The following is a 19,074-nucleotide window of genomic DNA, read 5'->3' as shown; positions in this document are numbered from 1 at the left end:
CTCTTCCTCCTCCTCCTCCTCCTCCTCCTCCTCCTCCTCCTCCTCCTCCTCCTCCTCCTTCTTCTTCTTCTTCTTCTTCTTCTTCTTCTTCTCTCTCTCTTTCTCTCCTCCCCTCCCCTCCCATCACACAACAGGTAGTGAGACAAAGCACTCACCTCTTCTTAGATTCTTTGACCAGCCCATTCCTCATCAATCAACCCAAAGACTTCACAAGATGGAATCACTCCAAAGGTCCTGCCTCGTCCCCTTGACATCAATGACTCTGCCTGAGAACTTAGAGTGCATGATGTCATTGGTCACTCTCCTCAGTTATTTTATTTTTCAATGACCATTTTCTACTGTCCTTTCTTTGAGACAAAGACCCATAACCTCTCTTGGCATCCGGGGGCTGAGTCCTCTGATGTGGGGACTATCTTGTGCATTGTCTCTATTCTTATGCTGCTAGTGTCATGTCCACATTTGAGGCAACCAAAACTGTCCCCTGAAACCAGCAAATGTCCTCTATGGTGGCAAAAGTAGCCCCACTGTTGAGAACTCCACTCCAAAACTTATACTTGAAGGAATGCCAGAGGTTTTTGTTATACAAAGTGTCTTAGAAATTTAAATCATACTACAGAGTGTGTCAAAATTGGATGTACAGTCCTTCCAAATGCATGAGGTGCCACGGCAGAGTTTAAGCCTGAATTTAAGACAAGCTCTAGAGAGTGACTGCTGCTGGGAACTGTCTCTCTAGCCATGGATTCTAAGGTTAGAATCCATGCTGCAAGCTGGAGTCAAATGGGGAGGTATTCATGTTTACACCTAAGTCAGAGTCTCCCTAGAGGGTCAAGCATCCCTGTTTTTAAAGCTCCCTGAGTGGTTCTAACATGAGATGAAGATAACTTGCTTATAGCTTTAGGACCTCAGACTTTGAAAGCAACCAAAAATTAAAGTCATCTTTAGTGGGTATATTCTGTAATTTCACATCCCTGGGAAGTACCTCCTCAGGATCACCCAGGAGAAGTATGGGGCAGCAAAAATGAGGAACAAATAGAATTAGGCAGAATAAGACTTCACCCCCATCTGGTTCACTGTGGAGGATACCACTAGTCATTTACATTTCACTCCTGCAAAGATCAGCCCAGGAGATAACTTGATGCTATGAAAATACTAAGAGACTCAAATCCTTTCTTTCTCTTTTTTCCATTCCTCTCGTTCTGTCTAGAAATCAAGATGCCAGACTTACCTTCAAAAAATGCCCAAGTCACCTTCTTTTTCTCAAATGATGCATCTTCAGCAGCCTTGAGGGAGATCACTGTAAGCACAAAGATACAAGATAACATGACACACCACAGCCCACAGCCCTGACCCACATTGTATCCCAAATGTATGGTACTGATGTCACTTAAATGTATAATGTCCACATTGACAAAACTGCCTTGAGTCTCCACAAGATACCAAGTAGAAATGCAATGGCTTGCACCACAAGGGAAGAAGCCTGGGCCCCAGGACAGGCAAAGAAAGCTGTCTGTGTTTAAAAGCCAGTAAATGACAAAGCTAAAATACTGCCTAATGAAAGTCCCGTCTGCCCCACACACTTTCAAACATAAAGAGTTTATTGATGAGGACCAAAACCAAACAACCACTTCCTTTGTGATTTTACTATCTTTCTTGGTCCAGTGCTGGGTATTTATTCCGAGACAGAAGCACTTGGAGTCCTGAATTGGCAAGAACTGGCCCTGAAACCACTCTGTATGCAAGACACTCTTAAAGTCAGCAGGCTCCTACTCTTGAGATTATTTCATCTTCTTTTACTTGGTGGTTGGTCAAAGGATTTACTCTGCTTTCAGTAGAACAAATGGAGTTATAGTGTATAAAACCTCGAGTATCACTCTAGGGAATTAAACAGGCAACAACAAAACACATACATCAGGGGTTGAGCTGATTGTTCAACAGAACTTTCTGTGTTAACAGAGATGTTCCAGGTGAGTGGTGTCTGTGTCATCAACTATCGGCTACATGTGACTATTGAGCACTTAAAATGTGGATAGTCTGACCAAGACAGCACGCCTTTAACTCCAGAACTCAGGAGGCAGAGGCAGGCAGATCTCTGTGAGTTTGAGGCCAGCCTGGTCCACACAGCTAGGACAGTCAGGGTTACACAGGGAACCCCTGACTTGAAAAACAAACAAATAAATAAACAAACAAAATATACAGTTAAATTAAACTTCAGTAATTTAAATTTAAATTGCCAAATTGTGATCTGTGGCTACCAACTGAAGAAATCTAGTCAAGAGACTCAAAGACCTGACTTTTAGAAAGGCAGGTGTAATGCAGAAGAAATGAGACAGAGATGGGATGCACGTTCATTTTACTCCTTTGTGCCTTCTATACATATCTGAATCATTGTTGCTATAGATATCAACTCTTAATCTTTTATCCTTTTGTCTCTGGGATTTTATTGGCTATTAGCTTTTGAAGTGTCTTCCAGGCAGCCGATCTTCTCTTTCTGTATGTATGTCTAACTTGTCAAAAAGCCTCCATTTTTCTTTTCTTTTATGGTATCTTTCAGCTCAGGATTATCTGCCTAACTCTTCTTCATACACCCCGGTTCTCTGATGAATCCTCCAGTTTCTCACCTAATTTCCTAACCAATGATGAATGTTAACAGCCGTGTCTGACAACTTCCATAGCAAATATGATCCACAGACTTGTTCTTCCCATCTGGTTTTGATTTTGACATTGTCTCAGTGTGCCTGTGAATTTTTCCAGAGTGAATGTCAGACATTGTTAGGAAGATCACAAAGTCTCTAGAGAAGTCTTCCATTTCCTGAGAACGAGGTGGAGATTCATGTTCACCTTATCCATTTAGGGTCCCAACTGCTTAGGAACTATATATTTTTAGTCTGGCTGTTTCTTGCTTTGGGTTTAGTTAGTCCCTTGGGGATCTGTAGCAGGAAGCCTGGACTGTTTGTCACAGTCCACCCAGGTTTCATACCACATTCAGGAACACCCCAAACTCATTTGCTGTCAAAACATCCTGGCTGTCACTTTCTCTGTCGCTCCTGTCGAGCAGTTGCAGACGAACTTCCAGAGGCTTACATGTCTGATGACTGGACTCCTTTATTGTTCATCTCTGCAATCTTCTACACTACCTAAGAACAAGTGAGAGCTGATGTATATAAGTTCATAAGTAGCTTTGTTTGTGACTGAAGAAATGACTCAGTAGTTAAGAGCACTGGCTGCTCTTCCAGAGGAACAAGACTTAATTTCCAGCACCCATGTGTAGGTACACAGCATTCTAGAACTCCAGTTTCAAGGGATCAAATACCCTCTTCCTTCTGGCTTTTGAGGGAATCGGCCACACACGGCACACAGACATAACTTACAGGCAAAATACTCACATACATAAAATTAAAATTAAGAAAGCAAATGTACAATTGGGGAACTCACAAAGATGCTGTTTACAAGGCAGAAATTCGGAGATTTCTCTTCCCTCTCCTAAAGGAAACTCTTTTCCTGAAAGTTGACAAGTAGTGCACATGTGTGAGCTTGAGTGTTGTGTGTTTGCGGGCATGCCTGTGTGTGTGTGTGTGTGTGTGTGTGTGTGTGCATGTGTGTGTGTTTGTATGTGTGTGTGTGTGTGTGTGTGTGTGACAGAAAGCAGCCTGGCACTCAAGAAATGAGCTCTCATTGCATACATGCATGCTCTTTAGTGTGTGTGTTTATGCGTGAGTGTGAAATATATTATCAAAACTCAATTTCCCCTTCTTGCTCAATTTTTCTTAATCCAGAACTCCTGTATTCTACTGACAGAGCAACCAAGTACCCAGAACTTAAAATAATAAGCACGGGGTTCTTGCGGGCTATGGTGGGGTATGAAGGGGCTGGTGCACTTTAGGTGAGGCAGTCATGTTGGAAAGGTGGGGAGCAGACTGGAGTGGAGGTAAGGAGCTGTAGGGAGGAATATTTAGAGGAGACTTGAGCTTAAGGTTCAAGGTCCAAAGAAGTCCAATGTGCTATCTACTCTGCAAGTTATCCATGTACTTTTCCCCCTTAAACCATCCATCCATTTCCTGGACTACCCTGTATAGTTTCACAACCTCAATCTTCACCTACCAAGTCTAGGAAAGGATGTTCCATGAAATCCTGAAGAAGGCAGCACAGAGTGGATGTTAAACACCCTCTGAGTAGCTTAGCTTTAGGAGGTGAAAGGTGGCCATCATGGTCCAGAGACTAACACTCCAGTGAGGTCCAGGAGTTAGCAGCATCAGTATTACCTAGTAATTTGTCACAAGTGCAGATCCTCAGTCCCTATCCCAGGCCTATAGCCCCAGAGTCAACTGAGAGCCTAGTGAGTCATGTGTAAAATGTGAAGCAGGAGCTGAGGAAGGCAGTAAAATCAATAAAATACCTGCTGTGCAAGGATGAGACCCGAATTTCGATCTCCAGTACCTCTGTGAGTGCTGGGAGGACTTAGTGCTATTACCCTGCTATCTGGAAATAGTAATAAACTATCCCTGACCAAATTCTCATTGTATACCCAGAGACTGATGCACCTCTCAGCCCTCTTCAGAAAAGCTTCTGTGTACATGATGATCAATACAATGAACCACATCTGGTCACACACAGAGAATAAGAGACTGTGCTGTGCTCAGTTCTCTATGGGACATCTATAGCATATCCCTCCCCCAACGGCTCAGGAATTACTATAGAGGAGGAAATAAGATACCTGTGGCACAGCAGTATTTTTCAGAGAGAACCAGACTATTGTGCGTGTGCGCACAAGACCTATACAGGATCAAGCCAGCCAAAATCCTAGGATGAGTTGGGTCTTACAAAGTCCCAGCTCTGTCTGAAAGGCTACTGGCAATTGGTGGCTGCTGTAGAATGGAAAGGCAGTTTTCTTCAGGGATGTGGCCTTGAGAGGCTACCTATGCTTCAGCAGATGGTCCCACATCCATAGACCTCTAGACAACACTAAAAACTCAGTTCAAGAAGAAGGCTACATGGAGTTGGCATAAGAAGGTGGCAGTGGTGGGGACATACAGTAGAAATGGAGGGAAGGGTATGGGGAAGTTGGTTCGATCAAAATATTATAACCATTTACTCAATTCTCCAAAAAAAAATTAAAAGTGGGTGGGGAAAACGTCTGGACCTAGCAAAGTTTGTGTGTAAACCTAGAGATGGGGTTGGGGGGACATGGAATCTTAGGGGACTCTGAATCTCATTGGCCAGCCAGTCTAGCTGAATCAAAAATGTTCAGGTGCAGTGACAGATTGTGTCAAAAACTGAAGGTGGAAAGCAACCAAGAAGAGACGTCATCGTGGACCTGTCCTCTCATGCATATGCCTATGTGCACACTCACGAACAAGTACAAATTCATAAACACATACACATGCACAATGTTTTAAAAAGGAAGCAAAGGGTGTGGTGAGCCCATGTACATTAGCTTGAAGTGCTCAGCTGCCACCTGCTGGGTGTGGCAGCCCAGGCAAGCCAGTGGTATGCCTGATGTCTTAGTTGTTAAGTACCAGTGGCAGGGCAGGGGAGGGCTACATGGGTTAGAAGGTACAGAGTGCTTCCAACCATGACCCTTGTGTCCAAATGTGTCTGAGATGTCGTCAACACCTCTACCCACAGGCAGTCTGCCCCTTAAGAGCGTAATCATTGCTTTTATTGACTGCTATGATTCCCATCCATGGCTAAAAGGGAATCTTTGCTTCAGAGTCCTCTACATGGAGTGATGGCCAGTCGTCCAAGTGGCCAAAATGAAAGGAAGGGTTCTCCACTCCTGTGACTAGCCCTCGAACTGGAATAGGTTGTCATGACCATTAGCTAAAGCAGGTGCCCAACAACCACTTCCATACCTCTTCCAAGGAAAGAACTTGTGGTTCTGATTTAATCCAAGTTCAGGTCCTTCTGCCTCACGCATACTGACCGTTAACCAATTCCAATTCCACTTAGAACAACATGGTGACCCATCCCAAGAAATCTCATAAATGGGGATTTCCTAACTGTGGGGACTCTCACCTGCCTTTATAGTCCAGACAATTTATGAGAAAAAGGAGCCACTGTTGTTTGGTGCTGGAAGATTAGCAACACTGATCTGCTCCCACAAGAAAGAAAAACTGCACAGGGTCCCTGCCAGGGCTTCAGGAATTTCTCAAAGTTCTGCTGTAACTATCTTATTTCAGCTGCTAATCCTGTGCTATCTCAAGTGAATTTGACACAATGTCAAGCTATGTGTCTGAGAACACAGACTGTAAGGAAACCCGGATGTCTGATACGGCCTGTCCACAGCAAGGGCTTTGTAGTGGAGCAGCCATGGCTCTGTTCCCTGCATTGATGCACCTCCTCCTGTGGCACATGTACAAGGCCGATATAAACTGACCTTGGCCAATCTGTCTTGTAGGCACAGAGTGAAAGAGGCCTCTCTGGGGTGGACAAGATGAAAGAGAATACAAATACTTCTAGAAAGCATTTAGCTGGAGGCTGGCTATAGCTCAGTCAGGGGTCAAGTACGTCTCAGGATGTGTGAAACCCTGGGTTTTATTTCTACCACCACAAAACACAGGAACCAAAAGAAAATGTGACACATTTTCCAACCACAGACTATTCACATTGACACAAGATATTCTGAAAGAAGGTGCATGATTTTTGCAAAATTTACTCCCAGTGAACTTAGCTAACCATCAGGAGACTTTAGGCTCTTTAGCAAAAGCCAACAAGTCTGTGTACTTTGGCTATGGGTCTCCTCCCCTTATAAGCCAGCTGTACAGTCAGACAGTGCGGGGAGGGATAGCAAACAGCCCTAGTGTCCAAATTGCTGTAATTACTGGAACCTGACAGCTCTGGCGGGTTGTTCTGTAGATAGAGGCTGGTGCTACATGATGGGGCAGAGGTTATACAGGCCTTGAGAAGGACTCCTCACTCAATCTCCTGCAAGGGAGCAGCTATTGCCCTCCCTGCCCCCTGACCACTATAATTATTTATGTACTGTCTTCCTGCCTGCATCCAGGAAAGTCAGGTATAAGACCCAACCTCTAGTTGCTACAGAATTTAGGACCTATGTGGAGAGTAATAGACAGGACTATTACTGAACAGAGAGGCGGAAGGAGGCTTTCTCAGTACAGCTGCATTAGTAGAAGAGGTTTTGATTTACTTGGCCACTGTGCCTATTGGTCAGTGGTTCCAAGATCAAAGCAGAGGTGAGAAATAAAGATTGTTTCTACCGCAGTCAACTCCTGACTGCTAGCTGATGCACTGTTGTCTTGGAACCCGGCACCAGTAGACAAACCCTGTGTATTTTCTCAAGGAGGCAGTGGCCCAGACAACAAAGCTTCCAGCTATTCTAGATCCTCCCCTGGGAGAGCAGAATAGGAAAATATTTAATAAGTTGCAAGATGTACCATACTGCCATCTCTCTGGGAACTGATAGCTGAAAGTGACTACAGTATTTAAAAAAAAAAAAAAAAAAAAAAAAAAAAAAAAAAAAAAAAAAAAAAAAAAAAGGTTGCAGCCCAGAGGACTCAAATAAACCAATTTTGTCTAGAAGGAGCAGGAAGTAGGTTGCAAATAAAGAAGTTTAGTCACATTCTTTGATGGGTCTTAGAGAGCCTACCCTTACACAGAAGAATCAATGACCTTGAATTGTAACTTGAAAAGAAAGCCCCAGAAATATCCGTGGGGAGTGGGTGTCTCAGCTGTGACTAAGTTCATGTGAAGACTCTGTGCTAATGCCCTCAGTGCAGGGAGAGACTTGCAGTGCTTTCCTGGTCCTTCAAGGACACCAGCAACAGCTATCTGGATTGGTTGATCCCAGCTGTCTGTACTAGAGATGGTTACAAATTTCAATTTGTCCAGTAATCTCTCCCAGCTCTGCCCACCTGTGCCCTCTTTTTTTTTAACAAAGAATTCAACTATTAGAGAAGCTTATAAGACAGATGTAGGTTACATCCAAGGACCAAGAGCATGACAAAGGTTGACTCTGAGTTGGGGAGACCCACCTCAGCCTTTCTGTCTCTGTTGCTTGGCCAAGTTGGCTAAAGCATTCTGTGTAATGGCATGTTGATCTCAGCAGAAGCTGCCTAGTGCCTGCTTGGTTACACTGGGAGACATTTAACAAGCAGGACAATCAACTAGTCCTTGTCAAAATGAAGGTTCTCTGGTAGTGCCCCTGAGCTCCTGGGGGTGGGGGTGGGGGAATGAAGGGAGAAAGAATTTGCTTGAGTAGGGGACACCTCTCAGAAGGGACAGAGGCTCCAGCTTCCAGGACCCCACATGGAGAAGCCCTTTAGATCTTGAGAGTCTTAGGCCTTGGCCTCCTGTCCAGCCCAGGGCAGGATTTACAACTCAAAAACAATCTAGACAGCACCTCCTTGGTACACACCAGGGAAAGCAGAGTAACAGTGCCCAGGAATGAGCCTGTCGCAACGGTATGTCCCCAAGGATTAAAAATTCATGGAACACTTGTCATCACAGGAAATCTGCACAGAAGAATGTTAACTCCATTTATAAAGGCAAACAGAGTCCAAATTTTAAAAAGATCCATTTGTCTAGAAATCTCTCCCGACTCTGGGTACCCCAGTCAACTCCTGACTGCTGGCTGATTCGTCATTGTCTTGGGACCTGGCATCAGTAGACAGACCCTGTGTGTCTTCTCAAGGAGGCAGTGGCCCAGACAACAAAGCCCATGCCCTCAATTTCTTAACAAAGAATTCAATTATTAGAGAAGCTTAAAAGACAGATGTAGGTCACATCCAAGGACCAAGAACATGACAAAGGTTGACTCTTGAGCTGGGGAAACTCACCTCAGTCTGTCTGTCTCCCATTCCTAAAAAGGACTCCTTGTCCCTTTATAAATGGAGTTAACTCTCCACTTCTTAAATACTTTCTCCCACCAAGAAAACATGCAGTTGGCATAGAGTTACAGACAGCTAAGAGGAAAGTGTAGGAAGAGGTGGTCAGAGCCTCAGATAAGCCTCTAATGACCTTCTCCAACCTTTCTGCTGAGAAAACACAACAGGCTGGATATTAAGGGTCTCCTGTGGCAATAGCAGCTGCTCTGGTTAAGACAGCAATGGACGGCCACATGCACACAGTGGATCTTTGTTGGACAGCACTCTCCTTCCCTCTCGTCCCACTCCTACCTATTGCTTACTCTGTCCCTTTCTCATAGTTGCTTCACATTAGGTCCCAAAGGCACTTTCAGAGCATAGTAAATGCTTTATGTAAGAAGGCAGGGATGGGGACTTTTTACAGAAAAAAAAAGACTTACTTATAAGAGAAAGAACCTGGAGTATTTTTTGAAAAAAATATTTTTATGTTAAAATGACTTTAAAATCCTAAAATGGCCATCAGACATAGAGAGTTTTGTGAAATTCATATTTAAAAGACTAAGAAGACACTGGCAGAGTCTGAGGTGTCTAACTACCCCTTTCCCTTCAGCTTCACGAAAGGCAGTTAGGAAAGCCATGGATTGGGAAGCGTCCTATGGAAGAACAGGGGGATTGTTTTGGCAGCTGGTGGGGAAGAAAGAACCCACTGGTTAGGCATCAAGCAGAATGCTGAACTGTTTGGTACACATTTACTTCAGCAGCCAGTAGGAACATAGTAAAGAAGCCACCCTGACCAAGTGTGGCTCATGGGACCTGCCAGCTACATCTTTCTCACAACAGTGTAGCTACAGATGGGCACTTTTATTAAGAGCATGCTTGGTGAATCTTACAAAACCGACCCAAAGGCCTCAGTGTCACTCAGTCTTGTGAAGACAGTGAGTCTCAAGGGAGACTTTAAATCCTAAAACAGAATTATGACCCAGGTAGAATGTCACTGATCAGTTCTGCCCACTTTCCAATTTGTCTTACAGAAGATTAGGACAAAACTTTCTAAAAAAAAAAATGAGAAAAATAGGAAGGAAACTTTTTGGCTATTTTTTAAAAACAAAATAAGGCATAGTGTGCCTGGTAAAGTTTGCCATCATTGAATCTGATGGCCTTTGTTCGTTTCTTGTCATAACTTGATACTGACTTGTTTCTTTAATTAGTGATGGGGGACAGACCAGAAGGGAGCTGCAAGAGGCAGTATGCAGGGTTCAGTCTGCAGCTGTGGCAAGTGTTACTTAGAGCAAAGTATACATATATGAAGCCAAAAATCAACCAGCAAGGAAGGTCAGGTGCTCCCTACACAACAGATAAATGTTAGCACCAAAACATGTATCGGCCTCCACTTTGACATATAAATTATGTGAGCCCTGTAATCTTAAAGTGTTGTGGTATTGAGTTGAGTGGTGAGTTTGGATTTTACCACCTAAATGCTTAGCAAAGAAAGCCCAAGTTCTGTGGAAATTTTGATCATAGCAGATATCTCTGTGTCAGTGGATATGAAGTTTCCTGCCCTGAGACTGCTTTAGCTTTAGGATATAATTTTGGAAGTCCAGATACATCCTATCATTGTTCCTCAAATACATTTCTGTTCATCTTTACAGAAGATCAGCTGTTAGGTGTCAGTCTGTTGTAAAGGTATGACTTTCATTTGACAAGTTCCACATTACTATATGGTGGTAATGGGTAGATGGAACATAAGGGGTTGGTTCATCAGACAATCTCTGGGTGTCCAGGCTACACCCCCCTAGATGAATCTAAGCCACATAAGAATTATTATTTTGGAGTCAATGGCTGTGAGACTAGGACAAAAGGGTTCAATCTACACAAGAAGAAACCTAAAGACCATTCACTTCCCTGGCATTACAGCTAAACATGGACAGGAACTTAGTGCTGGCCACATGAGGACCAAGCAGAAGAATGCAGCCCACACCCCTGAAGTTCATCCCCATAAGGCAGCTCAGTCTGCAGCTGTTTCTGGAGCAGCCAGCATTTGGACGCCATCATTTGTCTGCTGTCATAGGGCAGGCACATCATTTTTGTGGTCAAGGGGTGCCCCATGTATTATGCTGTTACTTAACCTTGTTTATAACTCCTAAAACATTGTGAGGAATGGTTAGTCTTGTGACCAAATTCAACCTTGAAAGCAGTGTAGTCACATAGCAGCCTTTCCAGGTATTTTTTCCATGAGTTTGAAGTAACCATATACCATTCCCAGTGCATCCAGGATGCTGCCTGTAGAGGACCGAAGGGCCAGATGGACATTACAAAGTTCAACTCTGACCCCACTCAACACCGTAGGACTTGACTTTTTGTTCTGTCTGACTAAGAAATAGACCATGGAGCCAAGTGAAGTGCACTTTGTCACATGTAAGGATCTGCTTTGTTCCTTGTTGCTTTTCCCTTTTTAAGCCTTTGTTATACCTTTCCATTCTGTTTCTTGTCAAATGCATAAATGTCTGTTCTGCAACTCACTGAAGTTTGAATTCTGGCTTGTGCAGTTTTTATTGTCTGTGTCAGACGTACAGCCAGACATGGTCCTCTTTCAATATTTTCCACATTCTGTTAAGCACCATCAAAGCTCTCCTCCCCTCTGTCCTCTACCCCCACTCCCATTCACCCCACACGCTCTTCGAGAAGAAAAAAAAAGAATCACCTTGTGTGTTGTAGCTCATTTGTTTCAAGAGAGAATCAACGGATCATATTCAGTGTCTTGAATAAATTGCTCTATTTTGATAAAAAAAAAAAAAAAGACAGCAATGGATGCTATGAGGACAATGTTCCATAGTCTGAGAGACTTGGGCTCTGGAAGCAATTTGTATTAAAGAAGCCTTCCTCCAGGATTATCCAACATCCCAGCCTCCCATTCCCTGCCAAAACTGCTGCCTTAGAATGCATCACTACCTACAGAATATGTGCATGCCTGTCCTTTGCATTATCTGCATCTATGTCTTTCTCCTTCTCTTGCTAGAATTCTCCTTGGTCCATAGGTCAAGGCACATTTACTTCACAGGAGTGAAGTGGTTCTGGAAGTGTATTCTTGCAGTCCTTGGCTGGAGCAGGAGGATCTCTGGAGTACAGGAGTTAGAATCAAAGCTAGGCAATGTAACAAGACAGTGTCTCAGCAGGAAATAAGGGCAATGAATGGATCAGTTAGTCAATCTGTGGTATGGTGTGGTATGGTGTGGTATGGTATGTATGGTATGGTATGTATGGTATGGTATGTATGGTATGTATGGTGTGGTGTGGTGTGGTGTGGTGTGGTGTGGCATACTAGGAAAGCAGGTTACTCAAAAAGAATTGAAAGCAGGACCATGAAATTGTTACATGTTGGAAACTTTGGAAAAGACCAGGGACAGGAGCCCCCATCCCACCCAAGCCCCAGTTCCTCTCTGAAGCCTCAGAAGCCATGGAGATGCAGCAGCACACCAGCCACAGGGCTCACTGCTCCTGTGTGTGCTGGCACTGGACTTACACTGCATGGGGTTTATTTTACAGCCTTTCTACAGGAAAAGCACAAGACTCCTTAAGCAGAGGATGATTCTTAGCTTCTGTCAAGATCAGACGTCTGAACCCTGATCCCTAACATGTGAGCCTTGCTAATTTGCACCCAGGAAGAACATATGCCACCCTGCCTCCATTTCCTTGGGCTCCATCCTGTACAGATCCATGTAAGAAAAATAGATGATCAGGAAATAAACAAATAAGGCATCAACCGCCCCTTTGCTCCTAACTCAAAGTTAATAGGCTCACTATCCCTCTTTACTGAAGAATCAGATAACTCCCAAGGGGAAAAGTTAAAATGTAGCTGTGTTCCCACTGTATATATCTGGATCTGTGAGTTGGAGGAGAAAGGATGAACCCTAGACACAGAGACCTCTGTTCCTGCTCTGAGACTGGCCTGTCACTTCCTTTCCCCCTTGCCTCTCCAAGACTCAGGTCAAAGGCAGTCTCCCTTGAGACTGGGACAGAGCCACGTAAGTCAGCAATGGCCCTCGATGACCTGCCCAGGGTCTCTGCTGATAGACACTGAGGCTCGGTTTTGTTCAATTTAAGCCACTCTTGTCCTTTGCCGGTAGGCTAAGCCGAATTCTAGAAAACAAAGCAAACAAAGCAAAGGACTAAAAAGAAATAAACTTCCCAGGGTGCCTGGTGGTTGCAAAGGAAGTCCACATTCCTCAAGGGAGCCAGCTACAGAACACAAGGTTCAGCATTCTGAAGTAGGGAACACTGAAGTTCAAGACAGTTAATCCCTTAGCCTCATTCAGCATCTGCCTTTCTGTCCCCTTTTGCCATTTCAATCAGGAAGTTTACCCAAGAGTTTAAACCACCCACTAACCTTATGCATGTGAAATATGTCCTGGAATCTCTTTCTGGGTCCATGCACTGAATCACAGGTAAGACATCAAAGCAGAATCTGGTGAGTGCTGAAATCCCTGGCCAGATCACCTCCTTGGCCAGTCCCCTCTCCACTTTCTCATTATGCCTGTCCCCCTCAACATGGACAACATGGCCAACCTGCATGCCCTTGATTCTTTAAGTTTCTCTTCCTCTTACTTAGGGCTGAGCTGCCTTCCATTCTGACATGGCCCGGTTCACTGTGTCTGCTGAAGCTCTCCTATGGTTCAAGAAGGCTCCATAAAGTGGCCTCTCTCAGCCACCTCCCACAACTTTCTACTTGTCCCTGCTTTTCTCCCACATGAAGGACACCTGCTCTGCAGTACCACCCTTTTATGCTGTCTCTGAATGCCCCTCCCCTAGATAAGGAGGCTGTAGTTCAAGGTCAACAGGAATGCTAGCTGCCTTCCTCATGCCTCTTTGGGTACAGTGTCCCATGGATAGCTTTATAAAGGAAAGCTTCCTACCTGTTGGGGGAGTTTACGTTTTTTAATCTCCTGACATTTTTTGAGACTAGTGGTTGGCTTGTGGTTTGGTCCAGTGAGGAATGCGTCTGAGTGCTGTTTAAATTACACTGGTTGTGAGTGTGCTGCTTCTGAATGTTTGGACCTGTTGACACTGTAAACACCACGATGTGCGCTTGCTTAATTAAGCAGTAGCACTAAGTGTTTAGTAAATCTCATTCCTAATTATCTGTTCCAGGCCTCCAGAGAGAAGGGATTTAGTTAACTTCTTCCATTGAAACCTGAAGTATCCAGTCCCTGTGGTATTAAGCTCAAATCTAATTATTAAGTCCCCTCTCACATTTTGGGGTCAAATGCTCAGATGACAAATTATATTCTGATTTCATCCTTGCCCCCAAACATTTTTCTCATAAATCATGCTCATTCTCTCTCTCTCTCTCTCTCTCTCTCTCTCTCTCTCTCTCCTCTCTCTCTCTCTCTCCATTCTTCTCTCCCTCCCTCTTTCCCTTCCTCCCTCTTCTCTCTGTCTCCCTCTTTTGCCTGCCCTCTCTATGTGTGTTATGTCTGGGCATGATACACTCATGTGTTCACATGTGGGCACACACATGCACAGAGCTCATGAGAAGGTCAGAGGGAAGACCTAGGTTGCTGTCCTCCACTTTCCATCTTGTTTAAGGTAGGGTCCTTCGTTTGCCAATTTGTAAACCCAAGTAGTTGTCAGAAAGCTTCCAGGATTCTCCTGACTTCACCTCTCCTCTCCCCAGCAATGCTCTGGGATTAGAGGCATCCCAGTGGACACACTTTCCAGGTGAATTCTGGGAATGGAACTCAGGTTTTCACAATTGCCTGGTAAGCGCTTTGCACACTGAGCCATCTTGCCAGGTCTGCCACCAAACTCTTACAGTAATGGCATCTTTCCATTTGCTCTATTGCTTATCACATTGAAAGCTGACTTATATAACCCTAAATCAAACAACAGTCTGGCTTATTCAACTATGCTGTTTGTGGTTAGAGTAAAACCCTGGTTAAACTGCCGGAGTCTGCGGGTTGATGCTGTTTTGAGCATTTCACTATTGATGAAGGAAGTTCCCTTTAAACATGGCGGGTGGGTATTGCGTCTTAAGATGTCTGACTGCTTCTGATCTTACAGGCTGTAGAACAGGCTAGAAAACAACCAAAGGCCTTTGTCCCATTCCCCCACAAACTCCTGAGAACCAAAGTCATTGCAGCCCTAATAGCTGAAGCCTAAAGTAGAAGGCAATGTCTCACCCACACAGGCTGTCAGGATGAACTCTGAACCTAGCCTGTCTAGCATCAGCTGGTGACCACAGGGTGGTGGTACCAGGACAGAGGGGAGGCCTCCTCTTGGTCAGAACCCCATGAACTCTCACCACTGCACACAGTTGAAGAAACAAGGCTTAGGGATCCCACTGTGGCCTGGAGCCATGTTAACCAATCAAGCTATGGAATCCGCAATTCCTGGGATGGACCTGGCCAGATCAATACCCTTAGATGGACAACAACCCTAGGAAATTCCCATGGAACACAACAAAGATTGGAGGAGCCACAGAGTAGGGGGACTCCCAAAGCTTGGAAAGATCAAACTGGTCAAACAAGGAAAGGGATTTTTCTTCAGGGAGCAGTGAACTAGCACAGTGGACCTGGGCCAGAGGGAGAGGGGAAGAGTTTACTGAGAGGCAGCTGTGACTCTGACAGCCCAACACAGCAGACAGCAGCTTGAGTTGCACATTGCTATGCCCTATGCACAGAAGTGACCAGTCAACACTGCATGGGGAGTGAAGATGGGTTCAGTAAAGACTTTTATATCTATAGGGGCAACAGAAAACATCATTATTTGACAAAGCAACCAGCCATAGACAGGTTGAGTCTCCCTAATCTGAAACGTTATCAGATTTTAAAGTTTTTCACATTTTCAAATTAGAGACTCTCCAATAGTAAAGCAAATATTCTCAAATCTGAACAAATCTACAATCCACACTTCTGGTCTAAGAATTCTGGATGAATGACATTCAGTTAACCATGTTTCTCACATGCATGAGATATTTTGAACCCCTTAGAACAGTGTTTCTCAACTTCCCTAATGCTATAACCCTTTAATACAGGTCCTCATGTTGTGGTGACCTCCAAGCATAGAATTATTTGCATTGCTATTTCATAACTGTAATGTTGGTATTTTTATGAGTCATGATGTAAATATCTGGGTTTTTCAAGGGTCTTAGGAGACTCCTGTGAAAAAGTTGTTCAACCAACAAAGAGACTGAAATCAACAGATGGAAAACCACTGTCTTCAAATATGGAATGTCCCTCTGCATGCGTACACACACACACACACACACACACACACACACACACACACACACACAGTTTGCTTAGCACAGTGTTCTTGTGGGACTCTTAACAGTGGGACTGGGAGCTGCCTCTGACTCTTGTCCACCATTGGGATCCTTTTCCTCCTGCTGGGTTGCCTCATGCAGCCTTGATGTGAGAGTATGTGCATGGTCTTATTATAGTTTGTTATGCCATATTTGCTTGATGTCCCTAGAAGGTCTGTTCCTTTCTAAGGGGAACAGTAAAGGGGATTAGATCTCATGGAAACAGAAAACGTATGGGACAGACTTGGAGGGGATTGTAGTTGAGATGTAATATATAAGATAAGAATAAATAAAAAGGAAAAAGGAATATGGAATCTTTACTTCATTTCAAAGGTGGACTTGGAATTATACTGGGAAGAGAACAAGCATGTGTTGTCTCCATCTTAAAAGACATGCAGTGTTTTCAGTTTTTAGAACAAAGATACTTGTGTTGATTATCCAATAATTAACAACTATCTAAGTGAAACCCATAGCAACTTTCTGTTGGTTTGTCTGTTTCTTACCTTGTTTTATTTTATCCCTGTGGGTACCAAAACCCAATGGCATTTGGGAATCTACTGGGTTATCATGCTTTCCAGATACAGAATTTAGTCCAATTCAGAACATCATGAGTGCCCCTGAACTGTTAGCCTTTTGTCAACTTAACACAACCTAAAAGGCACCTGGGAAAAGGGAGCCTCAGTGGAGAAATTGCCCAGATCAATTTACCCATGGCCATCTATGCCTGTGAGAATATCTTCACTGATGATTGATGTGGGAGGGGCTGGCCCATTGTGGGCAGCACCATCCTTAGGCAGGCAGGCCTGATCTCCTTAAGAAAGTTAGCTGAGCACAAGCCAGTAAAAAAGCATTCCTCCAAGGCTTCTGATACTTCACCTACTGATAGATTGTGATCTGGAAATGTCACTCCTCCAGCCCAGAGGAGTTCATGCAGTGAACACCAAACCTGCAAGCCTTCACCTGTTCACCTCAGAGATCAACTCACACTAGTCAGACCACATATGTTTATACCCCTGGGAAGAACTTCTTGTCCAGCTCCACTCCACACTGAGTTTATCCCATAGATCTCTCTCATAACCACACTCAGTCCATTAGCCAAAGCTTCTCACTTGACACTTTGATGTCCCTCTTGTTCTTTTTCCACATTTAAGGCCCCAATAGTTCAACCCTTTGAACTACAAAAGACAGTTTCCTCCCATTTCATCTGGTTCTCAAACTTGTGTTTCAGTGAGCAAACAGGCAGCTCTACCGGAAGCTATGGGATGTCTTACAGTTTTCCATAGCTAAAAGCACTGACTGAGTGGTCAAATCAATCTCTGACCCACACAACAGACCCCATGCACATGCTTGGGAATCCACACCCTAACAATGGCTCCAGTAATGCTTCTTATCAGGCGAAGTTGTAGCACTGGCCTGGAACACCCATTGGAAACTCTTTAATGTTTGGCACAGACTCCTTCATGACCCAGTCTGTGAGCCCCTAGGTATTCGCACCTCTTCGTGAACCACCCAGTGTCAGCTCCAGCACTGTCTTCCCCTCCCTTTGTGCATCTCCACGGTGTCCTGGGTATATCTTTACCACTGCATTCACACTGGGTCATCCCTCCTGCAGATGTATCCACTCATGTGTTCCCAGGCTCCCATCATTTCAATGGCTTAGTAAGCAACTTTATTGATGATGTTGTGATCTTATCATGTCCCACAAAAGTTCTTGCACTAGCAACTTAGTCATCAATACCGAAATGTTGAGAGGTGATTGGACGGGGTCCTCCCAAATCCATTCATGCATTAAGGATATGAACAGTAAGTTGGTTTACACAGGAATGACTCTGTTATAAACGTGAGCCCTCTGCCCCTTGCTTTGCCTTGAACCACACTGATGAACAGGAAGTCCTCAATGTCAACAGTGCTATCAACAGGTTCTTAACTCCTTGGCCTCTGGAATTGTGAGTTAAATAAATCTATTATTTATGAGTTACCCATTCTCAGGCATTTTGTTACAGCATCAACAACAAAAAAGAAGAAATAAGATACATACACAGAATCCACTTAAAACAGAAGGTATTTTTTCCAGTGCAACTTCTTCACTGAGTCAATCTTAGCTTCTTGGACTGAAAGAACAGAGTCTCTCCCTGGGGCTGTAGTTTATTTTCTTACATTTGTCTTCCTTTGGCAGACTGTATCTGTGTTTCTGGAAAAGTATTCTTAGAGTTGAATGTGTGGTCACCTATATGGCACACTCATCTGCCTTCCTAGGGATGTCAGGCTGACCTGTCCATGCATAAAAATGACAACAGCTGATACATTATGGTGTCACATTGCACAAGATCATCTAATCACTTCCCATTATCCCTTTACAGAGACAAGCCTTCTGGCCTCCTGGTGACAATCCTACAATGTTTAAGATTCATGTGCCCCCAATGTATCACTCTGCCTGCCTTCAAATTGAGTCTCATTTTGTTATATCCTGCCTGCTTCTTTACCTCTCTAGAAACATTTTTATTATGCTGCACTCCTTGCTGATGTTAAAAACATTCCTCAGCCTCATATTTTCTGAAAGTTTGTTAGGGTGGTATGGGTGCCCTTTTCAATGTCGTTGATTAAACTCAGTGCTGTCAAACCTAGCCTTGATCCTGGCGATTACACAGCAAGCCTTAGCAGCACTGGAGCACCACACATCACAGAGGACTCCTTAGTCCCTATTCTTACTACACAAGAATTCTTGCCCAGCAAGTGGCACAGAGCACAGGGTCCTTACATTTCACCTTTTTTATAACTTTCACATGAGAAAGTCTATACTGACAAGTTCATCTGCAATGACAGATTTTCCAGTGAGCTGAGCCTGGCCTCATTGTTCTCAGAGGCTCAAGCATTCACTCCTAATATCTGCCTATGAGTTTGTGTCACATCATTCCAGTAACCTTTAGTGCACCCAGGAGCACTTGTCAAAACTCA

General features: G+C 44.1%; 1 protein-coding gene across 1 annotated transcript in view; it reads right to left on the bottom strand.

Moving 5' to 3' along the window:
* Vstm4 (V-set and transmembrane domain containing 4) overlaps positions 1–19,074 on the bottom strand; it is an 85,124-nt gene that overhangs the window by 52,307 nt on the left and 13,743 nt on the right. Inside the window, exon 3 of the mRNA XM_034498606.2 lies at positions 1,226–1,294. Coding sequence (XP_034354497.1) covers positions 1,226–1,294 — 69 coding nt within the window. The remainder of the gene's footprint in view (positions 1–1,225; positions 1,295–19,074) is intronic.

This window comes from Arvicanthis niloticus, chromosome 3 (assembly GCF_011762505.2).
Source record: "Arvicanthis niloticus isolate mArvNil1 chromosome 3, mArvNil1.pat.X, whole genome shotgun sequence".
NCBI classification, from domain to species: domain Eukaryota; kingdom Metazoa; phylum Chordata; class Mammalia; order Rodentia; family Muridae; genus Arvicanthis; species Arvicanthis niloticus.
This window is presented reverse-complemented; position numbering and strand designations above follow the sequence as displayed.